The following is a 27,924-nucleotide window of genomic DNA, read 5'->3' as shown; positions in this document are numbered from 1 at the left end:
CACTAGTTTCACCTATCTATGGTAATCTAAGGTACAATAAACTTTATTTTTCGAAGCAGGTAAAGTTCGAATTTATAAAATGATATTCACTTCTTTTTGCTATAAATAATAATTATTTTTAATTAGCATACTTATTTTTAAATTCACAACACATGCACAGGAAAATATATTTAAGTTTAAAGGTTTGATTTTGCTCATTAATTGAAAAATTCAACTCTCTGAGAAAATTTGTCTCCATTTTTCCAGCCACCTGCCACCTTCAGTGTCTGGGACTGGTTTTTCTTCCACTTTTTCCATGGTTTGCCTCTTATGAGTAGGATCATCAACTTTCACATGCCGTCTCCTTTGTGCTTCCTCGGGTCCAAGCGGTTGTGTACAATTCTGTGGCCCAATTTCAAATATCACTTGGAAGTCTGCATGGTCTCCAAGGCGGAAGCCAAGCCCCACTCTTGAATCAAGTCCTAAATATTGATGTAAAATTTAGATTTTGCAACCAATCTTGAATGCCTCAGTTAATCGTTTTTGTTTCAGTTAGTCAAAGTCTTTTTTTTCGATTTCTTTCATTTAAAAATTATAGGTTGCAAGTGGCATTTAATTTTCAGAATTTGATACATTGTGATTTTACATTGCATTATATACTTTATCATTCTTGGTTTTCAGTAAAGATGTGCGAATAGTATCCGCGAATACTCGAATACCTCGAATACTAGAAAGTATTCGATATTCGAGATTTCGAATAGTTATGCGAAAAGTACCGCCTCGAATACCTCGAATACTTTGAATTTCGCGTCATACACTGTCGCACGCACGTCGTTGGTAGTGACTCGGAAAAATGTAGAGAACTGTAGTCATTTAGTGCTCGCAGCGCCGTTTTACGCAAGTTGACGAATTGCATCAAATTCGTGGATTTTAGCGGTGAAAAGTGTTCGACGAGGGGAACCGAAATTAGTCGGGTGAAAAAATCCGAAAATCCCCGATTCCCCCCACCAGGAGAAACTCAGTGCCGTGCGATAGCAACCTTAGGGCATTTCCCACGATCCTCTATCCCCCTCCATTCAGCACTCGCCTCAACCACTCTGACGCTTTCCTCTTCTCCAAAATCAAACAAAAGGTCCCAGCTCGCGCAGGGATCGCATTACGAAGACCCCTGCTTCGAAAAAAATATCGAGTAACGAGAACAATAAAAACGTGTTTCACGCCCTCCCCCCTTTTCTCACCCACTGACCTTTTTCTGGCTACCTGCTTCGAAGTTCCCCATTTCTGGAGGTCAACTGCGGAATGAGTACCGTGGGATACTTACATTAGCGCATTTCCCAAGGTCCGGTATCACTCTCCATTCAGCACTAGCCCCCCCTCTGAGGCTTTCCTCTTCTTCAAAATAAAAAAAAGGTCACAGCTCCCGCAGGGATCATATTACGAAGACCTTAGCTTCGAAAAAAAATCAAGTTACACGAGAACAAAATAAATGTGTTTGGCCCCCCCTTTTTCTCACCCACTGACCTTTTTCAGTCTACCTGCTTCTAAGTTTCCAGTTTCTGGAGGTCAACTGCTGCATGAATCACCTATTAGCCCAAAAGGTGTCTAACAATGACTTTCGGCAATTGATATTACACCTTTGTTGGATTGAAATATTAGTAATGTGCGCGTAATTTAAAAAAGAACAAGACCAAACGCGATGCATTTCTGACTTTATTTAAGCATTTTATGCGAGTAAATAAATGTCAAAATAGGACGGAGACTTGGCATTCTGGCGAGACTTGATATGAGCAGCAGAGCTTCTCCAAAGTTGATGCATGATTTTTTTCGGAAAACATATATCAAGTTACAATTTATGAGTGGTGTTATAAATCTTTATTGTTACAGTCCCAGACTAAGGGATATTTTCTCAGGATATTTGGTATCTCCCTGATAGCAATTCCAATTCATCTTCTTATCTCGTGAGAACTCCCAAAGATGGACTGAAAATAATTGAAGAAAATCCGGTGGAAAAGAGCTTGTATTTTGCAAAATGCCTCAGATTGTCAGCTAGCACTTGGCAGCAGGAGTGGGGGTAAAGCGATGTTAGTTGAATTAATTATATGCCCAATTGTTTCCATAAAATTAAATTATTCATTAATCAGCTAAATTCCTGTTCGAATCATTTTAAGGAAATCAAAATTACTCCCCAAAATCTTGTGTTGCCTGCTGCATAGGCAACCGAGTCAAACATTCCAGCATTCATCATTTAGTATTCGAGGTATTCGAAATTCGAGGTATTCGAATATTCGAGCTATGATTTAATATTCGAATTCGATATTCGAATTCGAGAAATCTGCTATTCGACCCATCTCTAGTTTTCAGTATTAGAATGTGGAATAACTATCTATGTTGCTATCCCATGTATTGAGTGGTAACTTAAGGCCTGGTTACACGGTACATTAACAGGGACGAGTTAATGTACATTTGCATGAATGATTTTGGTGGACCGGAACGGAAAATGTACAAATGCATGAACCAAATTAGAACAGGTTCTATTTTCTGTGTATGCATTGGCAAAAGTTGGGTGGTTACACGGTGTATTTTGGCTTTCATTCTCGCGTTCAAACATGTAGACATTTACCCTTAAGTGTTAATGTATCGTGCAACCTGGCATTAAGACCGTAAAGGTGGATTTGATATTAAAATTTCTTTGGTCTAGGGAAATTCCTGTCAAATTTTTTTGAAAGATAACGAGAAAGTTAGGTATGCTTTTTGGAAATGGTTGGAATTCAAAATGATGACTGTAAACCTGGTAATTCTCATGAAAAACATTTTCTTAAAATTCATTGATTTATTAGTACTTATGAATGTATCAATTACTGAGTAATTAGATACAAATTTCATTCGTCAGGAATTGGTAGTAATGGGAATACAACCTGGAAATGTATAGTTTTGCCAAGTGCTCGGGGTCAAAACTTCGGTTTTGAAGAATATTCAGAAATTCTTAGTTTTTGCCAAATGTTCATTATTCCAGATTTTTTAATTAAAGTACTTGTGCATCACTTATCAGCATTTAAATTTTACAAACTAGTAACATGTTATATGGTTTCCATTTTAATAATGTGTTTTAAAAATAATCAGAAGCCAAGAAAAATAAACCAATTAGAAATTCGAGGCCTCCATGCTGCTGGTGGAATCAAATGAAAATCAATTCCTTGAAACCCCAACATTCAGGAATTCCCCTGCACTAGGAAAAATCCAGCATTTTAGCTATTGAACCAGGAATCATATTATGTCGTTTACATCCATTTTTCCAATATTACCCTCGTATAATTTGTTCCGGGAAATATGAATGCGTATTGAAACTACATTTTTCCACTATTTTAATCATGTTGGCCATAATGCGATGTGAAATAATTTGATCATTGGATTTGAACGGCAGAATTTCAGCTATTGTAGACCAGGAATGACCAGGCTTTAAAATAATAGCATTGATTCCACTCTCTCTCTATCTCATGAAATGTAAGAAAATCAATGAAATATGGACTGCAGTTAAATTCATAGGTAATAGACATAAATTTTAAACATTACGAAAGAAATAAAAATTTGAGGGCAACTTAATACTTGCATAAAAATTTTCAAAAATTATTGCGTGTTGTCATCATCAAAATAGAAAATATCATTGAAGAAGTAGAAGAAGCGATGTAATGCAGCATCGATGTTGAAATAGATTGGGATATATTTTACTCTTGCAATACTATTATTTCACTAATGTTGTAATGTGAAATACTGATCCAGGTAAGATTTTTTCAGTGGATTAATGTCAGAGTTCATAAGCTGGTATGCACTGAAGCATCCGATCTAACCATCCCTAGTAAAATGCATTCTAACAGAATTTTTGGTAAGCTTATCCCTAAATGCTAGCTATAGTTATTTATTTTCTCTTTGTTTGCCGTTCTTAACAAAACTCCAGCGTGGAATATGGGATAAAAAATTTTGTAGTATTGAGAATGTGTACTTCATGAGTTTTGGCTAAATAATCATTATTTCAGACTCTTTGAGACCTGAACTCATGCCAGAACCTTAACTCATGACTTCTCTTGAAAAAACTTCTCTTAAGTAGGTAAATGTTATGTACTGACCTTTTGGGCTGTAGTTTACCACAAAATAGTTTGAAAAAAATTTTGCAATGCTCAAGGCACGATTAAATTTTGATTTTGCTTAGCTATATTATTTGAAATTGAAATAAATTGATAACAACAGCTGTTGGGTTGGTGAGTGATATTTGTCCAATTCTTACTGATGCACCAATCATCCAAATCACAGCTGATGCATGGGCATATTAGGAATCCCTAGGAACCCCCCAGGGGTTCCTAATATGCCCATCCTAGTAACCCCATACCCCCTCTAGGAACAAAAGTAAACGTAAGTTCAAAACGAAAGTTTTGAAAAAATGCTCTTAAATCCAATAAAAGTGATATTAGTATAAAACATGTTATTAAAATGAAAATATTTTATTTTTGAGCAAACAATTTTAAAAACTTATCAAGCACTGTTATAGATTTCTTGACATTTTAGTTTCCTTAACCTTTTTGTGATACGACTTGAACGACCACGGCTTGCACCCCTCTAGTTTTGATCCTGAGTATGCCCTTGAGCTGATGGCCATAGGATTTCTTTGTTGAAGCTATATGTAAATTAAATTACAGCCTTCCAAAAGTGGTCAGTAATTTTTTCTGAGTTTAGATTAAAAGCTTAAGTTTCGTCCCTCGTCTTATCTGATAAAAACTTTTTTTTATTTTCAATTTTTGTTATTCCTAAATTGAGTTCGTTTCTAGTGTAACCTCCCCAGGTCCTCAGAGCCTCTATTATAGGTAAAAGTTTTGGGCCCTCACCAGATTCCTGGTAGCCATAATTTTTTTGGTTACTAAACTTTGAGCAAATGCGTGACACATTTATTTCACCTCTTGGAGATATTCCACTGTTCTGGGGTACTTCCCTTTGCCTTTCACAGTCAGTCAACATCTTAATTTTCAGCCACACATTGAATGCATGATGAAATCTCTTGCTCAGTGCCTTGCAATGTCTCCTCTTTGCAATTGCAGATCCTCCTCTAATTAAATGTGCCAGGCATTCCCACATTTTCATTACATATTAACCTCGTGTATGTATAGCTAGTATGGAGAATTTGAGTATGATATGTTTATATAAACTTTGTATGAAAGAAAACTGTGGTGCGACCTCAAGTACCTATATCATTGTGTTTTCATTTGTATTTTTGTGATAATTCTTTAATTAACTTTGGACTATATAGGATCAGTTCATAGCACACAGGGTTTAATGAAGGACTCATTCATTGTCTGGATTAAAAAATGAAAGCAAATAATCATTTCGCATACCAAACATGTTGTAGTGGAGGCAAAGAGAATTACACAGGACACTCACAGTAAACATTTCGCCTTTAAATTTAAAAATACTGTAATCGTTCGTCCCATTACAGTGTATGTTCCTCGTTTTTCCCACTTCCTTTAACCTCACCCCAGACTCGTCCTTCTTCCCCCCCTTCGCGACTCGGTTCGTGGAGTTGTGTGCGTGAGTGAGTGAATGTGTGTGTGTATGAGGAAATTAAAGTGAATATGTTTCGTCGGAGTTGTGTTGAAAGGAAATTAAAAAAAGGTTTTGAAGTGATCTTTCCATTCTATTCGGGTTATCACCGCGTTTGTTGTGTTTTAATGACAACGGTTTCGCTGACATTGCAGTCAGCGTCTTCAGGTCGAAGGTGAGAAAATTGGAAAAATTTTCCGTCTTTTATAGGCATAAAATTTTCCGCCTTATATAGGCGGCGGCGGCTGCTGATCCGCTGCTGCTCTCTCATTGGCCGGTTGTCCATCTCTCATTGTTGGTGGTCGGAGAATCCTCTTCCATGCGATATTAATTAATATTAATATATATTAATTATATATTATGCGATCCCTGTTAAAATTCGCGGGCGTTTTCGCTATCTCAATAGCTTCTCTGATCAGGCGATGGAAGTATTTATTTTCTTTATTTATTATCCTGGCGTCTTCAAAGAGGATGTTATGTCCAGGTTCACTCCAAGCATGCTCAGATATGGCTGAGAGTTGGTGCTGCTTGTTTTTGGTAGCCCTTCGATGTTCCTGCAATCGGACTTTCATTGATCTGCAAGTCTCGCCAATGTAACATTTACCATATGAACAAGGCACTCAATATATTTCCTCGTAAAGGTCCATTGGGAGTATGTCCTTCGCTCCGGATAGCATGTCTGATATCTTTGTCACGCAATTGAAACGTGTTACGACGTTGTGCTTTCTGAACACTCTGGAAATCTTTTCCTATGTACCCTTTTGTGATGTTTCTTTTCTTTTTTGTCAATTGCGTGACAAAGATATCAGACATGCTATTCGGAGCGAAGGACAAACTCCCAATGGACGGAAAATTTTATGCCGATAAAAAGCAGAAACATTTTCCAATTTTCTCACCTTCGACCTGAAGACGCTGACTGCAATGTCAGCGAAACCGTTGTCATTAAAAAACAACAAACGCGGTGAAAACCCGAATAGAATGGAAAGATCATCTAATCAACGCCGCGAAAATCTTAGAACCTACACGATATTGAAGTGTTTAGATTTTAAGTTAAACCCCCCTTTTGTTAAGTCCCCCCTTCCTCTTCACGCCCCTGTCCCCACCGAGGAGGGTATGAAGTACGCGGAGCGAGTAACCAGGGGCAGAAAAGCAGAAAGTTACACAGTAGACACCCGTGGGCGAAGCTTAAGACTAACGAAAGAATATACGACCAAGTTCGCTCCGAGAAGGAATCGGCGGTGGGAACAAAGTTTTTGCTGTCAGCAGTATCGCAGCTCCCTGAATTGGCACGCTTTGTCCAAACTGAGGGACATCTTTAGTCATTCGCTGAGGAAACTACAGCTGAAAGGAGAATCCCAACACCACGTTCCTGACGACACTTACATCCCAGAAGAGGAGGAGCTTGAAGTTGGAAGATTTCTGTGTGGTGATGTCTCCGTCTGCCCCTGTCGTTGTAGCGGTCACGTAAGATTATCACCGTCCGACAGGACGTTATTCCTTAACCTCCACCCCAAGCTCCATAGTAATAGCATTCGTACGAAGCCATCCCTGCCCAGTGAAAGTGCGAGCTAACTAGATAAATTTCTTCATTGAGGGCGAGTGCGTGTTTGGAATAAATCGGGAAGGACTTATAATTACTTCCCTAAAAGAATTAAGGTTGTCGTTTGTTCTCTAATTACCGTTATCGGTTTTCGATATTCTTTTTTGTGAATTCATTATTTCTGCTTTTGATGTGGTTATTTTATCATTAATGTTCATTCATTCATTTCCCCATACTTCATTTAATTATTACGAGGGTTTTTATCATTTTATTTGGAAAGCCTATTCTCAGTGAGAGTAATAATGTGTGGTTAAATAAAAGATTTGTGTAGGAGAAGTTCACTTGCTTCCCGAGGCGAGGTTCCAAGTCAACCCCTGCCATACCTTTTTGCCCAGTTTTCAGTGTGCAATACTCCGGCGGTAAAGCTTGGGAAAATGAACGATTGGGACAGTTCGGGAATCCCCCGCGTAGCCTCTTTTGAGGCGATTTTTTTTCTTGGTGTATGTTAGGTGGCGCGGTTTTTGTTCAGCAGTCTCGCGCGGGAGGATTCGGCGGGATTTTTTTAATTGTACTTGTATCTCAAAGCCCTAATTCAATCCGGGTGGGTGGTGAACCATTACAATACTTATGAACTAAAATAATCTTACCTTGCTTAATTAATGGAATTATTAATCTCACAGTTTTTACAGCAATCGTTAATTCCTCCGGTAAGACGAAGGCGTCGCTTACGGTCGCCAAACCTTTAATTCGAAAAAATTTGATGAAGAATCGTGCCGAAGAATAATTATTTGCATATAGTTGCCATCTTAATCTTTTCAATGATTATCTAACTGTCGGGTGTTCACACAATTATTAAATAAGCTAGCTTACATGTGAGATACATGAAGCGAAGAATGAAACGCGGTAAAAATACTCACACGATATCAAATGAAGTACCGAGCACGTCTTCCACACTGGACACATGCGCATATTTGACAGCTTTCAGGGTAACTGGTGGAGATGCGGACACAGAGAGATGGAACCTCGACGTCAACGTTTCGTCAGATAGATTTCCCCCGGATCCTCTATTATCTAACAACTCAATGGAGTTTCTCTGCGGAATCGCAGGTAGCTTGTACTGACGACCTACCCCCGGACCTCTCCTCTCTCGTTCCGAAGTCATCTGTAGACTGAGCTGGAATTGGGACAATGGGTCAGTCACTCTCTCTATCCCCCGGGTCCCGGGTGGTGCAACTTGCGAGTATGCAGTTATGCAGTTGCGTCGCTGCTCCCGTCGAGAGATGTCGCGTTTCCGGAATTAAATCATGCAAAATCCCGGGAATTTTCGGGAAATTGATCGCCCTTGATTTGGATATGTACGTAAGCTCTGATCCCGGGGTATTTCGAATGGTCTCGCTTCTAGCTTCCGCGAATTGGCGGGAGAAAATGCCCAGATTCAAAACTCTATCCTCTCGACGCGACAGTTTTCTATTTCCTTAACCGCGCCTAAAAGCTCTCTTGCAATGCGTACACTTGGCGGTGAGGAGAGTCGCTTGTCTACCATCGCAAGATTACAGCTAGACTGGATGATATAATTTCTCTCCTCTGAGTTTTGCTTCTTAATATGGGTAAAATACTTCTAATTTATGTCCCAAATATAAATTTCGTGCAAGGGTTTCAAAGAGGAACGGATGTCTTCAGATGCTCTTACAATAAGAAGGAAATAAACTTATGTATTTGTATAATATTTTCGAAGTGCGGACGAAGGAGGGTTATTTAGGTCCTCTCAGTTAAGCGAAGTTAATCAGCTGAGGGGAAAAGTGCTTTCATGTTGATACAATAGGACGGGAAGTAAATAAATAAATTTACTTTGATAAAATACGTGTAATTGTTAGTGATGGTGGATGTAGTTGGAAGAGAAGCACGTCTCCAAAGTTCGCACACCTTTCTAACTACTCGAGAGGCCTCTGTATAGACCGTAGGCTCCTTGCCTGCGTTCTCGGATCTAAAAATATCGCAAGCAATACAAAAATATCTTTTCCCTTAAAGTTGGAAACGTCGAGTTGTATCACGCCGACGAGACGCCAAAAAAGGGACAATTCGTCTCACTGCACATTCTTTTTTGCCTTCTAGCCGATTTGTATGATCAAAGATGAGCGCCCTCCTAGCAGCGCACGTAGAATGAATTTTGCTGAATTGGTGGCGTGTGAGGGGGAGAACGGCCCGAAAAATCTTTGAAAATTGCTCGCCCGAAAATAGATTTTTGAGGCCTATCTGGCTCTTCAAAACGAGATAAAATTGAAAAAGTAAAGTTTCGTAAGAAAAAATACCTTGGGAAGAGGAACTTCACAGCTCATAAACTTTAATAATAAATTATGCTCCAACTATCTATTTTGAGAATTTTTTCTTTGAAAATGCCTTGAAATTAAATAAACCTCTAAAATAACCCTTTCAAAAAGCATAAGTAAAATAATACGAATGCCAAATTTTTGGGCAAGATAAAGAATTTTGGCTTCTTTGAATTACGTATATCAATTTAATTTTTTCATGGCATAGGTATAAATCATAAGTGCGCAGGTTTTACGTGCGTAGTTACGATCCATACTCGTTGGTTATTGTTTTAAAGTGTACTTGACCAAAACTTGAAGTACTAATGTTGTAGAGAAATGTAAGATTGAGTTGACAAACATATCTCAAACTATTTTTAAAGGATAATACATAACAATTTTTTTCGTCCATGTAAATCAGCTGACCTGTTATAAAATCGGATAGAGAAGAAAATAACAGGTAAAATATTAGGATACAATTTTAATATTTTTATTTATTTTGATCTTTATGTTGGAGATGATGTAGTTAAAAAGTATTTTTACAGTATCTGTCTAATATTAATGGACCCAATCAATAATTCAACTATTTTATGTGCTTTACTTTTAGTTGATTATGTTTCCTGGGACTCATAAAAAATGCAATATAAATAATTGCAACTTTATTAATACTACCAACTTATACACACTTAAGGTAGCAAATACAAAATACCAATTAAGGTTAACTGTAAACAATTTGGTGGTTTCCTATTATTTTTTATTGCCTAAATCGAAAGATTTTTACTCCTGGAGTACGTATTTCACGCTTTTAGATTTTTAAATGACGATATATATTTTTCGCGATTAAATGAAAAGTGAAAATTTTCAAGCACGCGAAAACGCGACGCGTAAGTAGGAATGATGCGAAAAATTCCGTGTGACGCATTTCTGGTTCCCCCTCCCGCCTCGTGAGGCGACCTTGGGAGAGGCTCTGAGCGCTGATACGACGCAGGATGCTAACAGGTAGTAGAGTACCATGCTATCTGGTAGCGCTTGGCTTAAAAAAGGTTTATTAATACCTTACCAAACGAAGAAAACTTTCCGACCTTAGCCAGTTTTAATAGGTTATTATTAAGACATGTTTCCCTGAGCTCTGTGCCTCTTGCATGCATTGGTTACCTCAGACGATGTATTACTCCTATCCTCTCGTGTAGAAACTAGGTCCCTGTGACGTCACGTGGAGTGGCATCGCATGGGCGCCAATCTGGCCTATTTCAAATGAGGATAAAATTTAGCCCTTGCCATTCGTCTAAACCGGTATTTCTAAAACCAAATAATTTGTGTATTATGAATACACTCATGGTGGGTAACGAATCGCAATCAATGCCTCTCATTTTCTTCGATGAAGGAAACTACCCTATTGAAGCTTTTTAAGTAATGCTGATATTTGACGCGAAGCCAAACTTGAATTCAGCAGTCTATCCCAAAACTCCCTTTAAGTGGCAGACGAGCTGGGGTTTGAAATATCAACACAGACAAAATGCATACGTCAAAGAAACGGAAGCTACGCGCCCGTAGAAAATCCAGAAGAATACTTCGGGAGATCAATTTCCTACATATTTTGGATCATTTTATTTCAGAGATAGATTTAAGATAGACAGCAGAGGTTTCCGTGGAATTCTTCCTATTGAAGGCCTCATTCCCTCCAACCTATCAAGATTCGCGGATCGTCAGAAAATGCTACGGGCGTGCAAAAAGCGTTACACAGATGCTATCAACGAATTGGGTTGGAAGCCGCTAGAGATTCGAGAGACTGCGCGCTAGGCTTAGATAGCTTGAGCAATAGGGTGGTTTCCTATTATTTTTTTAATGCCTAAGTCGAAAGATTATTACTCCTGGAGTACGTATTTCACACTTTTAGATTTTTAGATGACGATACCTAATTTTCGCGATGAAAAGTGAAAATTTTCAGGCGCGCGAAAACGCGACGTCTAAATGTGAATGCCGGGAAATCTCCGTGTGACGTCGATCTGGTTCCCGCTGCCGCAAGTGAGGTGACCTTGGGGCGAGGCTTTGAGTTCTGATACGACGCAGGATGCTAGCAGGTAGCCGAGTATCCTGCTGGCTGGTAGCGCTTGGCTTAAATAAGGATTATTCATAGTACCTTATCAAACGAAGAAAACTTTCCGACCTTAGCCAGTTTTAATAGGTGATTATTAAGAGATGTTTCCCCGAGCTCTGTGCCTCATGCATGCGTCGGTAATCTCAGGCGATGTAAAACTCCTATTTTCTCGTATAGAAACTAGGTCCCTGTGACGTCACGTGGAGTGGCATCGCATGGGCGCCAATCTGGCCTTTTCCAAATGAGAATAAAATTGACCCTTGCCATTTGTCTAAACCGGTATTTCTAAAACCAAATAACTTATATATTATGAGTACAATAATGGTGGGTAACGAATCGCAATAAATGCCTTTCGTTTTCTTTGATGAAGGAAACTACCCTATTGAGAATGGATATGGTCCAAACTTAGATCTGGCTTTGGTATCAGGCGTATCACGGCAAGTTTTGCAATGGTAGATCGTTTCTGTCCTTTGTTTGCGTTTGGCGCCATATATATTAAAAATAGAAACTAAGCGCACAACAAAATAAAATCATCATCATCATCACTGGTCAACAATCCTAGGATTGGTTTGACGCAGCTCTCCACTCAGTTCTCCTATCAGCTAATCTTTTCACACCTACGTATTTCTTCTCTTTCACACCCTTCTTTACTTGTTCCATATATTTTGCTCGAGGTCTTCCTTTTCCGTTCTTTCCTTCCACTTGTCCCTCGACGATTGTCACCATCAGGCCATCATGTCTCAAGATGTGGCCAATAAGGTTGTTCCGTCTTCTTGTTAAGGTTTTCATGAGGCTTCTCTTCTCTCCTACTCTTCTTAGGACTTCCTCATTACTAACTCGGTCGATCCATTTGATCTTCAACATTCTTCTGTAGCACCACATTTCGAAGGCCTCTATCCTTGCTTTCTCCGCTTCGGTCATTGTCCATGCCTCCCTTCCGTCCTAAGGTCTCTTACAGCCGCATCAAATTCTGATCTTACAAAATTAAATATATTTACTAAACGAACTAAAAAATAAACGTGATTATGGAGAGTAAAAATAACGGCACGGCAAGTTGACCCGAAGCGTGTCACAAGACGGTATTTTTTAAACTATTAAAATGAAAATACGAACATCCCAACGCACCTGAATCTGTCTAAATTCTCATTGCTTAGTGAATCGGAACAGGAACCACTCTTCTGGTTCAGCCAAGCACTCAAGTTTTTGAAATATCATTAATATAATGGACACTTTTCTTCTTCTCATTTCCATTCTGCGTACCGCTTTGGTAAACATGCTGTATATTAACATTTTAAAAAGTATGATACTCTCTCACTTAACCAGCATTCGCTGAAATACTTAGGATTTCGCGATCTATGCGAGGAAAAAGAGAGAATAGTTATGCTGTGCGCGCGTAACTTCCCTACCCCCATAGTAACACTTACTTCTCGTCTTCTTTCCTCAGTGTCCACGTTTCCGCACCATAGAGAGCTACACTCCATATCAAACTCTTCACTAACCTTTTCTTTAAACTCTTACACAACGATCCTCTCACAAGCTCCTTCCTGTTCATTAACGCCTCCTTCGCTAATGCTATTCGCTTCCTGATGTCTTTGCTACTGTGTCCGTTTTCCTCTAATATGCTGCCCAAATAGTTAAACTGCTCAACCTGCTCAATTTTTTCACCACCCACCTTTATCTTGAGTCTCACATTCCTCGCTCGTGACGCTTTACGAAACCGCATAACCTTAGTCTTCTTGTGATTAATCCTCATCCCATACTCGCAACGTTGGTATAACGCATCCACTAGAGCCTGAAGCCCCCTCGCTGACTGGCTGATCAACGCCTGGTTATCCGCGAATCTCACTGATTTTAACATCATTCCTCCCACTTTTATCCCAGCTTCTAACTCATCCCATGCTTCCCTTACCATCACTTCAGCGTACACGTTAAAGAGCAGCGGCGATAGAGGACAGCCTTGCCTCACACCTCGGTCAATGTTTGCCCACCCAGATTCTCCGTCCGCTATCCTCACTTGCGCAGTCTGGGCCATATACAGATTACGAATCAGTTGTCTATCCCTCCAATCTACACCCATTCTCTTGAGAATATCCATTAACTTCACCCAGTTCACCCTATCAAACGCTTTTTCAAAATCCACGAAACACGCATATACGTCCTGGTCATATTCTGGGTTCCTCTCCACGAGGGACCTCATTAATGCTATTGCATCACGAGTTGACTTCCCTCTTCTGAAACCAAACTGATCTGCGCCCAAATACTCGTTTGCCCTCGCCTCCATTCGTCTGTTCAATATCCTCAGCACCACTTTCGCCGCATGCGATATTAGGCTGATTGTCCTATAATCTCCGCATTCCAAAGCTTTCTTCTTTTTCGGAAGCGGAATTAAAACCGTCTTCACGAAATCTTCCGGCCAACATCCCTCCTCATAGATCCTGCGCACTAGGTCGAAAATCCTTTTCTTACCTTCCTTCCCTAGATTCTTCAGAAGCTCACACGGGATATTGTCCACGCCTACTGCTTTCCTAGCCTTCATATCACGAAGTGCTCTCTCTATTTCCGAATCTAATATCTCTGGCCCAAGATTATCCTCCTCCACTGCACTTTCCTCCTCTAGAGTCAATCTCTCTGGTCTGTTCATTCCGTCATACAGATCCTCCACGTATTCCTTCCACCTACCCTGTACCTCTTCTCGCTCGGTTAGCATCCTCCCATTTTTAGCCTTAATTTTAGACATGGCTTGTCCTCTCTTGCCGCCCGATAGCGACTTAACTTTGGCGTACAACGCGCCTACTTCTCCATCCTTCTGGAACTTTTCCATTTCCTCACATTGTCTTTTCCACCAAACCTCCATTGCCCTCTTAGTTTCACGTCGTAATCGATTATTGTATCCCCTATACATTCTTTTGCCCTGTTCTGTGTCCACGTTCTTCCACTTCCTCCTCTCCTCCATTTCTTTTACCATTGCCTCCGTTATCCACGGTTTCTTTATCCTTCTACTGTCAACGTAGAAAATTGACTTATCCGCCGCGCCACTATTCCCGTTTTAATGTTATCCCATCTTTCCTCAACAGTCTTAGTACTTTCAATCTCCCGTTTACTAATGTCCACTAGTTCCTGATATTCTCTCCTCACACTCCCCTTCAGGGCTTCTACGTTCCATTTCTTCGCTTTCCTAACTTTCATAAGTCTTTTGAATCTTACGTTGCATTTCATGAGCACTAAATTGTGGTCCGAATCCGCATCCGCTGCAGGGAAGCTGCGCGAGTTTTTCACACTATTCCTAAACCTCTGTCTTACCATAATATAATCGATTTGATATCTCCCCACATCACTGGACTTTTCCATATGTACCTTCGCCCTTTATGATGATTGAACCACGTGTTTGTGATGAATAATTTGTTTCTCCTACAAAATTCTGCTGCTTTCTCTCCCCTGTCGTTCCGTATTCCTAGACTAAAATCTCCTATTTCGTTTCCATTCCTCCCTTCCCCGACTGAGGCGTTCCAGTCCCCCATCACTAATTATTTCCTCGAGCTGTTCATACACCTCATCTACTTCTTCATCCCTATGATTGCTAGTGGGCATGTAAACTTGGACCACCACAAGGTTGGTGGGCCGCGCCTCAATTTCTACCACCAGAATCCTATCGCTTACCTGGTCTATACCTACCACACGCTTACCCATCTTCCCGTTTAATACTAAGGCTACCCCTCGCTGGCTCTCTTCCCCTCCACTATATATAACCCTATACCCATCACTCCAATAGTCCCCATCCCTCCACCTCACCTCGCATAATCCTAAGATGCCTATCCTCCCTTTATCCATTTCCCTTTTGATATTTTCTAACTCTCCCGCCCTCATCATAGTCCTCACATTCCACGTCCCTACTTTTACAGCCGACTTCTTCTTCTCCATCTTCTTGGTCTTCTTTTCTTCCTTCTTCATTGCTGCTACTGCTGCTGATGATGATGATAAGTCTCTGCAAGGATTTCGCATGTTGACGACCCCGAGGACCTTGCCGACCTCGCTGCCGTGCCCGACACCCGCCCTTTGCGGACGGGTCCCGGGCGATGAGATTCCGGGGCTCAATTTTTTTTTTTTTTTTTAATTCTCAAACCACCGGATACAGCTCATATTTGGTTGTATTCCATGTGTTCAGGGAAGAGATAGTTGGTAGGGTTTCCCACTTCCATTCCAACAGTGTTTTTCACGTGACACCATCACGTGGACTACCTTTCGTCTGGCTCCTACCCTTCGACCTATCTGGCATGGGTGGCCCTACCGGGAATAATTTAGAATTAATCCCGCCAGTGCAGCTCTAGGGGTCATAGGAACGCGCAAGCCTTTCCACCGCGACAAGGTTGTAGCCCAAGGGAAAGGGCGAGCGTTATGGAGGCCCCTTATTTCTCGGGGCCGCCAGGTCCTCTGGATGGCAGATCTCTACACAACTCCCTCCTAGGGTTATGGACCATGTGGTGTATTATCGACAATCCAGAGAACTTTAGTGGGCCCCCCTGAGCTCTGGGCCCCCGGCTATCGCCGACCAGCCGACCTGGCCAAGCCGCCCCTGTTGACACACTTAATTGCTCTTCTATATTCTGCATCCCTGGACCCCCTCACACTCCCATTGTTGATTGGTATCAAAATGCTCATGCTGCTGCTTTTGATAGATGTTGCTACGTAATTGGTGCTTGACTGAAATTCCACATATGTCAGAAGATATGATGAAATTAAATTTTTATCTCAAGTCGATGTCCCACTGTCAAATTTGCATCAAAATTTTTGGACAAATGTGTTGATGCAACTGGTCAGGGGTGTCCCACGATGCATCTCATTTGGACGCAAAACAAACGGAAGACGATATTTATGTAAACAAATTTGGAAACTTATGGAAGTGAAGGATTCTGTCTTTTTTAGCAGGCGAAATTGTCTGAACAGGCCTCTTGAACATTAAAGAGGCGGAAAAAAGAAAACAGAAGGAATGCTGAACTTGGCCTTGGCTGGAAAGGGGGTATGAAAGCGTTGGAATAAGCATGCTAAGCATGTTGGAGAAGGAGTTAGTCGCCGATGTTCCCGATGTTATCGATAACAATTGACGATAAGTGATGATATTTTCATGTCCCTTATCAGCAGGGCTGAGGGCAGAATAAAGCAGCAGGATACAAACGTGAGGCAGTTTATTCCCGCGACGAAAATGTTATTAATAAATGATGGACATTGTGGTTGAGAAGATGTTATGAATAGTGCTGCAAACGTGCATTTAAATCACATTCTCTCTCTCCTAATCTATCAGTTGCTAACATAAGGTCCTTATCCTATAATCATAGAGACAGAACCGTGCAGCTGTAGTGTTTCACAGGTTAATCGTCAGTCCATATTAGTCATTTCGGGTGAACCGGAGTTGGAGCCCCTTATTCACCAATAGGGAAATTGCATACTTTTTATAAACAGTATGCTGATATACTACAGTAAACACTTAGTACCGCAATATACTTTTTCCGCTTAAAATTCAGTTTATACATTAGAAAATGACTCCCAAAAGTCTACCGAGTGTCGCAGGCAAAAAAAGCCGCCCCCACTAATGTTACGCCGCACAGTGGTCCCAAATCGAAAAAAGCTGGCCAAAAGTCATTTTTTCGACTTTTTACGAGGAAGTTTTGAATTATGTATTCGGATTCTGCAGGATATGGCCTATAATATTTTGTACCTGATAGGTCTGTGTGATTATTATGTTGACCTGTGTAACCCGTCAAACATGGGCATGTTCAGCCTAAAACGCCCGAGGCGTAGAAATAGTCGATTTTAGGGTAATTCAACTTAATAAATAACTATTTTAATTTCATGGGATTCATCTGTCAACTTTAATACGGTAAGTTTGCATATTTTTTCACAATATTATAGTATTTTTTGTTCGTTTCAGAATTTATTATAACTATATTTAATTATTTATAATGTTAGCTATTTTTGGGCCTATTTTTAGTCAAATGTGTCAATATAGTTTCGTGCCCCTCCGTGCCCTTCAAAGATTCCTATGCTTAATCCTTAGGAAGAGTATGTACAACAAGATGGAGAAAAAAAATCTTGCCTATACTTGCTTATCCGACATCTAGAGGGTTTTAAGTTGAGCGGTGCACCGCTCCGCTGAGGGCGGCTGGCCGGCGGCCGGCGGGAGACAGTGGCATTATCGCTCAAATATTCCTGTATCGGTAGTCAAACTTGTATGGTGTATACTTAGCATAATTCTACATCCTGTACGATTACATAAATCAAGTGATTCACGCCTATCGTATGCACACTTCTCGTTGGTGCTCTCACCTTCAAATATTCATGAAACCAATGAGGGCCGGTTTTCATGCTCTTAATGAGAAACATTATGAGTGATCAAAAGTGACCACTCAAGTCCTCATGCGAGAACCTTGCAGTAACCACAAGATGCTTTTCTCTGCGAAACTTTCCTTATATTTTTATAGAGAAGAGATCCCTTGCATGCTGTACAGCGTTGTCAGCACGTTATTCCGAAATAAGGTATTGGCGCTAAGAGAAATAAATGCTCCCTAATGCCAAGAATTATTCACAGAATCATTTCAACAGCCCATAGACGTAGATAGGATTAAATTCGGAGGGAAAAATTCGTCTAAACTCACCAAAGGAGCGTGAATCTTGCTCGTGCATTTTTTAACAATAATGGAATGAGGATGACGGCCTCCCTCACCATAGCCATTGCATGAATGTGGTGAACATTTCCCACTCAGTTTTACTTAATGATTTTCTATGTGAACAAGTGCTGTGCTCCGAACTCTGTTAACACGGCTAACTCGAGAAACTTCTCCTGTCCAGATAATTAAAGCACTTGGTTTGCCAATATTTGGCATTCAAATTTCAGGATACGCCGGAAACTCAGAGGCAAGTCTATATAAGCTTTATATCTTTTATTCAATGTCAAATCATAATTTCCGGTTTATTATTAGTTAAAAATAGACAACTTATAGAAATCACATTCATCCTTTCAGCCGTAAATACTCCTGTTAAATTTGAATTATGGGTGCCGCAAATTTTTTCGTACCTTGCGGTGTACAATAAAAATACAGAGAGGAAAGAATAGTCATAAGCGAAGAAGAAGGAATATGTCGTGGAATATTTTAAAACAAGATTTCGACTGAATGAAATCAAGCATGAAAAAAATATTCTGACGCGTTTTGTGCGAAGAATGTTTTCTCGAAATACCTGAGAAAGTGGAATCAAAGCTCGAGGACAGATGAGCATTGCAAAGAGATGTTCAAAAGCTGGTTGCAGAAGGAAATGAAATTCCCTCCAGAAGCATATCAATATCTCCTTCTCGCATCTAGTGAGTGCAAATGATTACCGTGTATGCACAGTCGGTGAATATATGCAGTGTATAAAAATAATCACTTATTAATCTCAATCATCATATTTTTTAAAGTGAAGTTTTGATTCAGGATTTCATTTCAGACAAGATGAAATTACGTGTAAATATAAAATTATAATCAATAAGTAAGAAATATTGGACCCGTTTCTATAATTTTGAAAAATCTACGAATAAATGCTTTATGTGTATGAAATGTAATTATTAATGTGATTTGTAATTTTCACGACGGGTATCGATGAAAGACTTATTCATAGACTTTCAGTGATATTAAAAATCTCTGTCCTGCGGCTATGAGATAAATAATGAAGCCTTCAGCCAGTATCGCATTGAAATAGCTGAGCTGTGCATCGATTATGCTTGGTATTATATTCTGCTCATGGTAAATAAAGTGCTGATAAATGGAACAGCAATTTCCAAAGAATCCTTTCTTACAATTGAAGTTTTAACGGAGGAAGCATTGGAGGCCAGGAACATAGACATGAGGAAATTCCGAGAGCATTGTACAAGAAAATACCCAAGAATGTTAAATTATGAAGATATCTTTCGAAGACTTCTGCAAATATTTGAATCATACATTTTAATTACATCAGGAGTTACAAAAAAACGAGGTCAGCCTATCAGGTGAGGTGAAAATTTGCTAATTTTAAGTTATTCGCAGAACGACAATGAGTCCGATGGTGTGACATCGGGAGACGATTATTTTTAAATTTGTTCTTTGTGATACATGAAAGCCATTTTATTGCAATTCGAACATTATTTTCCTCAATGCTCTTAATACCAGTCATTTTATTTCATCTTATGTGACTTATCAAATATATGGAAGCCAAAAATGAGTGAGTGTGAGCACTTTTTTCCGATTTTGGTATCTCACCAACTATGCTGATGGTCGCGGGTTCGAATCTCACGAATTTCATGTCGTAAATTCTATAATGGGTTTTAACAGCAATTTATACATCTTTTACCTTAAAATTATACTAATTTAAACTCTCTATGAACACCAAGTTATCACCAATCGCAATGACATCTATATTGAGATTTTCTAAAAATTGTTTAAATAATAACAGCTCAAATAATGATAAAATGAAGAGACATCGTAAAAATAATGCCTAAATCAGATTCAGACGATAAAAATCAGTGGGATATATCCACTTTTGTTGCTGTTTTAGCTAAAATTACGACGTTATTAATTTTGGCCAGCTTTTTTCGATTTGGGACCACTGTGCGCCGTGACGTCATAATTCAGTAGGAGTCCAAGATCCAAGCCCAGTAACGTCGTAGCTGCAGGAATGGAAGAGCCACGTTGCGTTTTAAGGAGAACATGGCTGAAAAAAGGAACAATATAAGTGGTGCATTGTTCCTCTGTGCACTAACACCCCACGAAAAAATTTCCGTCTGCATTTCCACGGAGGAAATTAGAAGAAAAGCCTCGATGCATGCCGTCTGTCGGGATGAGCGTTACGGAAAAATAAGAGTATAGTAAACGGAATGATAAACCCGTGTGCTATGTGAGCGAAGATAACTTTAATTTAAATAATATTTCCATATTTCATCGACTGAATAACTTGAAACTGAGATTTTTATATCATTCGGGCGCCGTAGAATAAAAACTCAACTTCTCAATAAAAATCGAGATAGGTGTTTCTCGATGGGTACGATGGACTCGAATTATTTATGGCACTTGTTCAATTTCAGTAACGGAAGGACATAGAAAATTGCATGATGTTTAAAATCAAGGGAGGAAATATGAAAATAAAGAGCAACGTTGATCCTCATGCATTCGAGTGCCAGCAAAGAAGACAGCGTTTTCTTCAACTGTCCGCGTCAAAATGTTGTACCGCTGTACTTTGCAGATTTATATCCTGGCTTCACTGCATGCTTTAATAATGAACTATACGTCATTGTAAAGGAAATTTTATCCTGAATTCTGAATTATTTTATTACAAAAAAATTCAAAAATGTAGACACGGTCAGTGCAATAAATGATTCCGCGCACCGAAAAATTAGCCGTTTTGTCAACTTCATGTTCTTTGTAACTCAACCTAGGGAAAACTACTGCGTATACAGCATTCATCTTCCACAATAATTTACACTCATCAGTGTGCGAATTAATAAAATGGCTTTTGGGTATTTTTATAACTTATATTTTGTTATAAATTAATGAAAATATTTAAACATTATCTTGTCCCATAGTTTACCCCGAAAGATAAAATAAAACTGATACGAACACTTTCAATTAATTTGTAATTTTTTTATGATCCATAATCTATAAAAATATTGACATTTGTGAATGTTAATCAACTCTTTAATGCTATGTTGCCTAACGGTGTCGCGCCGGGTAAACAAGCAGCTTCTGTGAGATTGTATAGGAGAAGCATTGTAAAGGAAGTTGTAGATGGAAAAAGAATGGAATCCAGAGGTGGTCACAAAAAATGAATCGCAGCATTCTTTGCTTTTATTCTACGCCGTTGCTTGCTTTTCAGAAAAGGTCGAGTCACAAGAGGAATGCACCGCGACCCTTAATTTGGAAACTGTGGAGATAAGAAGAAGACATGTGTGGATCAGCAATTTCCATTTGGTTGGTTGTCAGGATAAACCAAGGATCCGTTTAAAGGTTGTCAAGCCATCTTATGAAGTAGGACTGATGTGCACCATAGGGGAAATGGGGTGTTTGAGGGAATGTCAAACCCCAAGTTGCCCAAAGAATGTGCAGTTCTATGTTGCTCTTTCCCCAGTTAAAACCAAATAGAAATTGGATTGGGATGATATTTTCACCACGGGTTCCAGTGATAGTGAGAGTGCAGGTGATCACGGTCATCGTCGAAGGTCATCCCTCTAGGATTTCCGATACGAAATTTTTACGTTGTATTTATTATATTGATCGAAGTGCGATTGACCTATTCTTTCCGCAGAATAGGAAGTGGCTTCGGGGTATTTGCACAAGTCACAAGATGGTAGATTGTGTTGGAAATTCGTGCATATTATCGCTGCTAAATTGAAACAATAAATAGTCTGGCTTCCTCAGATTCCAGTCTTAAGGAGCTTCCTGTCGTCTTCCAGGCAAGGTATTTTTAAGTTGAAAGTATCATCGACAGCTTCGAGGTGTAAAATAAGTTCACCATAATTATCCTTAAGACTCTCTTCCGGACTGCCAAAAGAATACACATTTCACACGAGTATACGCTTTCGCCAATATTACACGAAAGTCTCACTTTGTTATGAACTATAAAACATTTCATATGCACATCAGCTACCTTTCCATTTCTCGGCATCGACTTTCGGCGCCGACGAAGTCTACAGTTTCACTATTATACCCTGCAGGGTTATTCCACTAATTGTATGGCCGGGCCATAAGTCGAAATCGACCATGACTACGGCCTCGAGACATACGTATGGCTTCGAGCGATTCTACTCTGAGCGAAAGGCCGTAAGTCGGGCGGTAGCTATGGCCTAAAGGCCGTAATACTATGGCCTGCCTAGGAGGCGGTCATAACTCGGGCAATACGAAATAACATTGCTCGCCTACGGAGTTATAGAAGAAATTTACGGAGTGTCGTCGTTTATATAGCGATTGTTTCAAGAAATATATGAATAATGCGGGGGAGCACATATACGGATTCAACGGGCATTGGCTATATATATAAAATAAGGACGCCGATTTCATCTCGAAAGAAGGAGTATATGGGATACGTGTAATCCGTTCGCATACGATGATGGATATTTTCATTAAATATTTCCGCGCGTCAAAAGAAGTTGTTACTTAATTCGTAAATAGATATAGTGGATGAACTAAAAGTTCGCTTGTAGTTAAAAAGTTAGAAATTATTTTTTAATGGATGCTTTGTTACAGTGAACGGAGGAACGGGCTTTTATTTGCTTTCTGTGCTACATTTGCTGGCAGATTTCTTACTTGTTTCGAAAAGCTGTAGGTAGCTAGAAATATCCGCTATTAAATGTTTTATATTTTAAGATTCTCGTAGCATTACGGTTCATGAGGGAGGATATCTAAGAAACATAGGGCAACACATTTTTTTGGTAGTAAGGCAATCTTCAGTAAGTCGATGTGTAAAGGACAAATGTCGTCCATAAATCAAGGAAAGAATGATGGTCTCATATTGATATTTTAATTGTATACAGCTACCTAAACATAAGCCTCTGATAATAAAATTAATGAAACTTAAAGTTTCAATTTCATCTTTACATTTCGTGCATTGGCTGGATTTCTACGGCTTTTGAGGGCAAATTATTGTAGCCATGAGACAATAGTTACACAATAGAGTATGTGCACCCGGGAGGAATACGATTGAAATGCAGTTTATTCGATGAAGTGTATCGTAAATATCATTACTTTCGATTAACAGCATTAATTGTTGCTTAGTTTGTTTAATAATTAATATTTAATATGCATTGTTTTCGCAACGATAATGGGCAGACGAAAACGCTCATCTATTGGCTCCTCGGTATGTGACGTCATTCTGTTCTATCTCATCAGCGTGCAAGGTGTTTATCGTGTTTATGATACAATAAACCACGTGTGTATTGGAAAAAGTTGGTGGATCTGATCTGTGTAAAGGGAAATACGATTAAGTGCTTATCATGGAATCAGGTTTCGTGAAGGTTTCTACAAATAATGTCCCGAAGGTGGATGCTTCAATGATTGACCGTGCTGATTATGTTGGACTATACCTACATGCCTCGGCACGAAGTTTTAATGTTGAACTGGAGCTTTTTTGTTGTGTTACGTCATTCATAATAAAGAGCAATCGACGGGAAACCTCATCGGAAATTAGGTCTAACATAAGTGAATTAAGTAAGATCGTCTTCAGTAGGTAATTGGCCAACATTTTGTTAGTACGATTGGAAGGTTTACGGAAGTAAAAGTGCCGGTACGTAGATAACTATCGATATTTGTATTATTATCATTTCAAATACCGATCATAATTTAATTTGTCTATTTAACTATTTTCTATTCGATTATTATATAACCTACTGACTCGCGAAAATTAATTTTTCATGTTCAGTTATGGCCCGTGGTGACTGGATGAATATCCATAGTTCATTATTTAATTGCCGCTACTGAGCTGGGTTCTTCTTCTTCTGGGCTATTTAAGGTTTGATACGTAAGCACAAATAACTGAAGTTACATTTTGGTCCAGTTTAAGCAGTAATCTGATCTTAATTTCTTTAAAAAAACGCACTTTTTATCGACGTATTTGTTCTTTCGTAGAATTAATGTATTTAAAAGTTGAGTTCTGATTATCTCAATGTTTCTACAAGTTATTTTCATTTCGCTAACAGCGATATGTCAGACAGATATACATTTACTTGGTTGAGGTTTATGAATAGCATTTGTGAGGTATATCTAAAAATAATGTTATTGAAAACTTGGTCCGGATGTATGATGGAAATCTCTGGGAAATCAAATGTATGATAGTTAGATCAGACGATTACTTTTCATTCATTCGGTTTCAGTATGCTTCTCGAAGCATTTGTCAGCACAATTTAAAAATTGGTTAATTTTACATTTCTTCACAGCATAAGAGGTTTGCAATGTACAACTGTCTCGTTATAACTATCCATTAAGCGAGGAATCCCTGCGCGCGGTGCATTTCCAAAAGGTAGTCCCGACTTGTGATACGTAATAATGAGCTTATTTCACATCCAATTTGGAAAATATTAGCATCACTGTGTTTGGAATTAAATTGCAAACATTTTGAATACCCGAACTATCACTTTTTATCGAAAATTAATATTCCATTTTTTAGTTAGTAGTTCGGGTACTGTTACTATGTTAGTTAGTTACTAATTAGTGACTTAGTTTTCACGATTTAAGTCGTACTATTTTCAAGGATCACCACTGTTTAAGTGTCTCTTAATTTTAATTGTCAGTATAAATCTGCAAGCGAACGCAAATGCGAGAGCCGAGAAGTAAGAAATACGATTAGGTAGTTCAAGGTAGAAAAGTTGATAGTCTTGTCGTCAGCGTAACCGAGAAATAAATGAATTAAAAGATGTAGATGATGGCATGTACACACCTTTTATCTAGTTCATAAGCCATTCCATGGCTTCTTTCCAAACTCAGTATACGCTGTAGAGTGGCTCACCCGAACGAACATGGTATGCCTGAGAACACATCGAACAAAATGACGTCACAGCCTTGAGAATATGGCCGACTGGTGTTTCAGCGCATCATTAATTTTGCAAATTTTAATAATTAAAATCTCACTTAAAAAGTACCTCTCTGTTCTCAGACTCGGAATTTAGCCTAATTGAGCTGTAATTTTTTTTAAAGATCACTTCCCAAAAACGTGCACATACTCTTTTGGAAGGAGAAAAAGGGAGTTAGAACTACAATAGGATGTCATGTTCTAACTCCATCCATTACATGTACAATTCACGAATATTTTAAAACTGTAGGGTACAAATCGTGTACAAATTTCTTCTGCTTATTCTCGCCTGTGATTTGCGTTCTTCACCTTCTTTTAAGATCTCCAGCGTCTGCCGCCAGATCAGAGTTAAAAGAAAATCCAAATTTATCCTTTAATAAGAGTCCATTTCAGTTAAGGAACATAGAATTCATTTTTTATCCACGTTGGAACAAACTTCCTTCTCAAAAAAAGGCTAGTGTTAAAAAAAGTGAACCCAACTTATAGTACCAATTATAATTCTCATACTCGCCGGCAGAAAGGGCGTTAAGACATTTGGTCGGGCCATACGATATGGCCCCTCGAGAGTGGAATCGGTATAGGCCGTAATTTCGGGTCGGGCCATAAGGAACTTACGGCCGGCCATACGTATGGCCCCGTTTAGTAGAATAGCCCTACTGGTATCACGATGGAATCAGTAACAGGAAACTTGCTAGGATCAGCCTAAGAATAACCATATTCCTTCACCTTTACGCAATCTATGGCTTTCAATGTAAGAGAAATAGATCAAATAATATTAATACCAATACAAGATTGGTATGAAGTACCGAGCGTCAATTTCTATGGAAAAATTTTCCAATTTTCTCACCTTCGACCTGAAGACGCTGACTGCAATGTCAGCGAAACCGTTGTCATTAAAACACAACAAACGCGGTGAAAACCCGAATAGAATAGAAAGATCATATAATCAACGCCGCGAAAATCTTCGAACCTACACGATATTGAAGTGTTTAGAGTTTAAGTTAAACCCCCCTTTTGTTAAGTCCCCCATTCCTCTTCACGCCCCTATCCCCATCAAGGAGGGTATGAAGTACGCGGAGCGAGTAACCAGGGGCAGAAAAGCAGAAAGTTACACAGTAGACACCCGTAGACGAAGCTTAAGACCAACGAAAGAATATACGACCAAGTTCGCTCCGAGAAGGAATCGGCGGTGGGAACAAAGTTTTTGCTGTCAGCAGTATCGCAGCACCCTGAATTGGCACGCTTTGTCCAAACTGAGGGACATCTTTAGTCATTCGCTGAGGAAACAACAGCTGAAAGGAGAATCCCAACACCACGTTCCTGACGACACTTACATCCCAGAAGAGGAGGAGCTTGAAGTTGGAAGATTTCTGTGTGGTGATGTCTCCGTCTGCCCCTGTCGTTGTAGCGGTCACGTAAGATTATCACCGTCCGACAGGACGTTATTCCTTAACCTCCCCCCCAAGCTCCATAGTAATAGCATTCGTACGAAGCCATCCCTGCCCAGTGAAAGTGCGAGCTAACTAGATAAATTTCTTCATTGAGGGCGAGTGCGTGTTTGGAAGGAATCGGGAAGGACTAATAATTACCTCCCTAAAAGAATTAAGGTTGTCGTTTGTTCTCTAGTTACCGTTATCGGTTTTCGATATTCTTTTTTGTGAATTCATTATTTCTGCTTTTGATGTGGTTATTTCATCATTTATGTTCATTCATTCATTTCCCCATACTTCATTTAATTATTACGAGGGTTTTTATCATTTTATTTGGAAAGCCTATTCTCAGTGAGAGTAATAATGTATGGTTAAATGAAAGATTTGTGGAGGAGATGTTCACTTGCTTCCCGAAGCGAGGTTCCAAGTCAACCCCTGCCATACCTTTTTGCCCCGTTTTCAGTGTGCAATACTCCGGCGGTAAAGCTTGGGAAAATGAACGATTGGGACAGTTCGGGAATCCCCCGCGTAGCCTCTTTTGAGGCGATTTTTTTTCTTGGTGTATGTTAGGTGGCGCGGTTTTTGTTCAGCAGTCTCGCGCGGGAGGATTCGGCGGGATTTTTTTTATTGTACTTGTATCTCAAAGCCCTAATTCAATCCGGGTGGGTGGTGAACCATTACAATACTTATGAACTAAAATAATCTTACCTTGCTTAATTTGTGGAATTTGTGCGTACACAGATGGTAGAACATTCGGTAATTCCACCGGTACGATGAAGGCGTCGCTTAAAGTCGTCAAACCTTTAATTGGAAAAAAATTGATAAAGAATCGTGCCGAAGAATAATTATTTGCATATAGTTGCCATCTTAATCTTTTCAATGATTATCTAACTGTCGGGTGTTCACACAATTATTAAATAAGCTAGCTTACATGTGAGATACATGAAGCGAAGAATGAAACGCGGTAAAAATACTCACACGATATCAAATGAAGTACCGAGCACGTCTTCCACACTGGACACATGCGCATATTTGACAGCTTTCAGGGTAACTGGTGGCTGATGCGGACACAGAGAGATGGAACCTCGATGTCAATGTTTCGTCAGATAGATTTCCCCCGGATCCTCTATTATCTAACAACTCAATGGAGTTTCTCTGCGGAATCGCAGGTAGCTTGTACTGACGACCTACCCCCGGACCTCTCCTCTCTCGTTCCGAAGTCATCTGTAGACTGAGCTGGAATTGGGACAATGGGTCAGTCACTCTCTCTATCTCCCGGGTGGTGCAACTTGCGAGTATGCAGTTGCGTCGCTGCTCCCGTCGAGAGATGTCGCGTTTCCGGAATTAAATCATGCAAAATCCCGGGAATTTTCGGGAAATTGATCGCCCTTGATTTGGATATGTACGTAAGCTCTGATCCCGGGGTATTTCGAA

At 39.6% G+C, this 27,924-nt stretch overlaps 1 protein-coding gene across 2 annotated transcripts; it reads right to left on the bottom strand.

Annotated features, from left to right (window-relative positions):
* Positions 1-141: 141 nt before the first annotated feature.
* Positions 142-27,734, bottom strand: LOC124174071. Of its 2 annotated transcripts, none has more exons than XM_046553205.1 (3): positions 27,469-27,734; positions 27,199-27,291; positions 142-461 (listed from the first exon to the last, which is right to left on the bottom strand). In XM_046553205.1, exons 1-3 carry the CDS (start codon positions 27,518-27,520, stop codon positions 211-213), a joined length of 396 nt encoding a protein of 131 aa, XP_046409161.1. In that variant the 5' UTR covers positions 27,521-27,734; the 3' UTR covers positions 142-210. The 2 variants fall into 2 exon arrangements, with proteins under 2 accessions (XP_046409161.1, XP_046409162.1); XM_046553206.1 differs by lacking the exons at positions 27,199-27,291; positions 27,469-27,734 and adding exons at positions 7,750-7,842; positions 8,020-8,109.
* Positions 27,735-27,924: the final 190 nt, after the last annotated feature.

This window comes from Ischnura elegans, chromosome 2 (assembly GCF_921293095.1).
Source record: "Ischnura elegans chromosome 2, ioIscEleg1.1, whole genome shotgun sequence".
NCBI lineage: Eukaryota > Metazoa > Arthropoda > Insecta > Odonata > Coenagrionidae > Ischnura > Ischnura elegans.
Note: the sequence above shows the minus strand (reverse complement) of the source record. Positions and strands in the feature narration are given on the sequence as shown.

Excerpts from the sequence above, each read along its gene's own strand:
- LOC124174071 (XM_046553205.1), bottom strand. The coding sequence starts at position 27,520 with ATGCGCATGTGTCCAGTGTGGAAGACGTGCTCGGTACTTCATTTGATA. Across the intron at positions 27,292-27,468 it reads GGTACTTCATTTGATATCGT|GTTTGACGACTTTAAGCGAC; the intron begins GTGAGTATTTTT and ends TTCCAATTAAAG. Across the intron at positions 462-27,198 it reads AATTCCACAAATTAAGCAAG|GACTTGATTCAAGAGTGGGG; the intron begins GTAAGATTATTT and ends ATCAATATTTAG.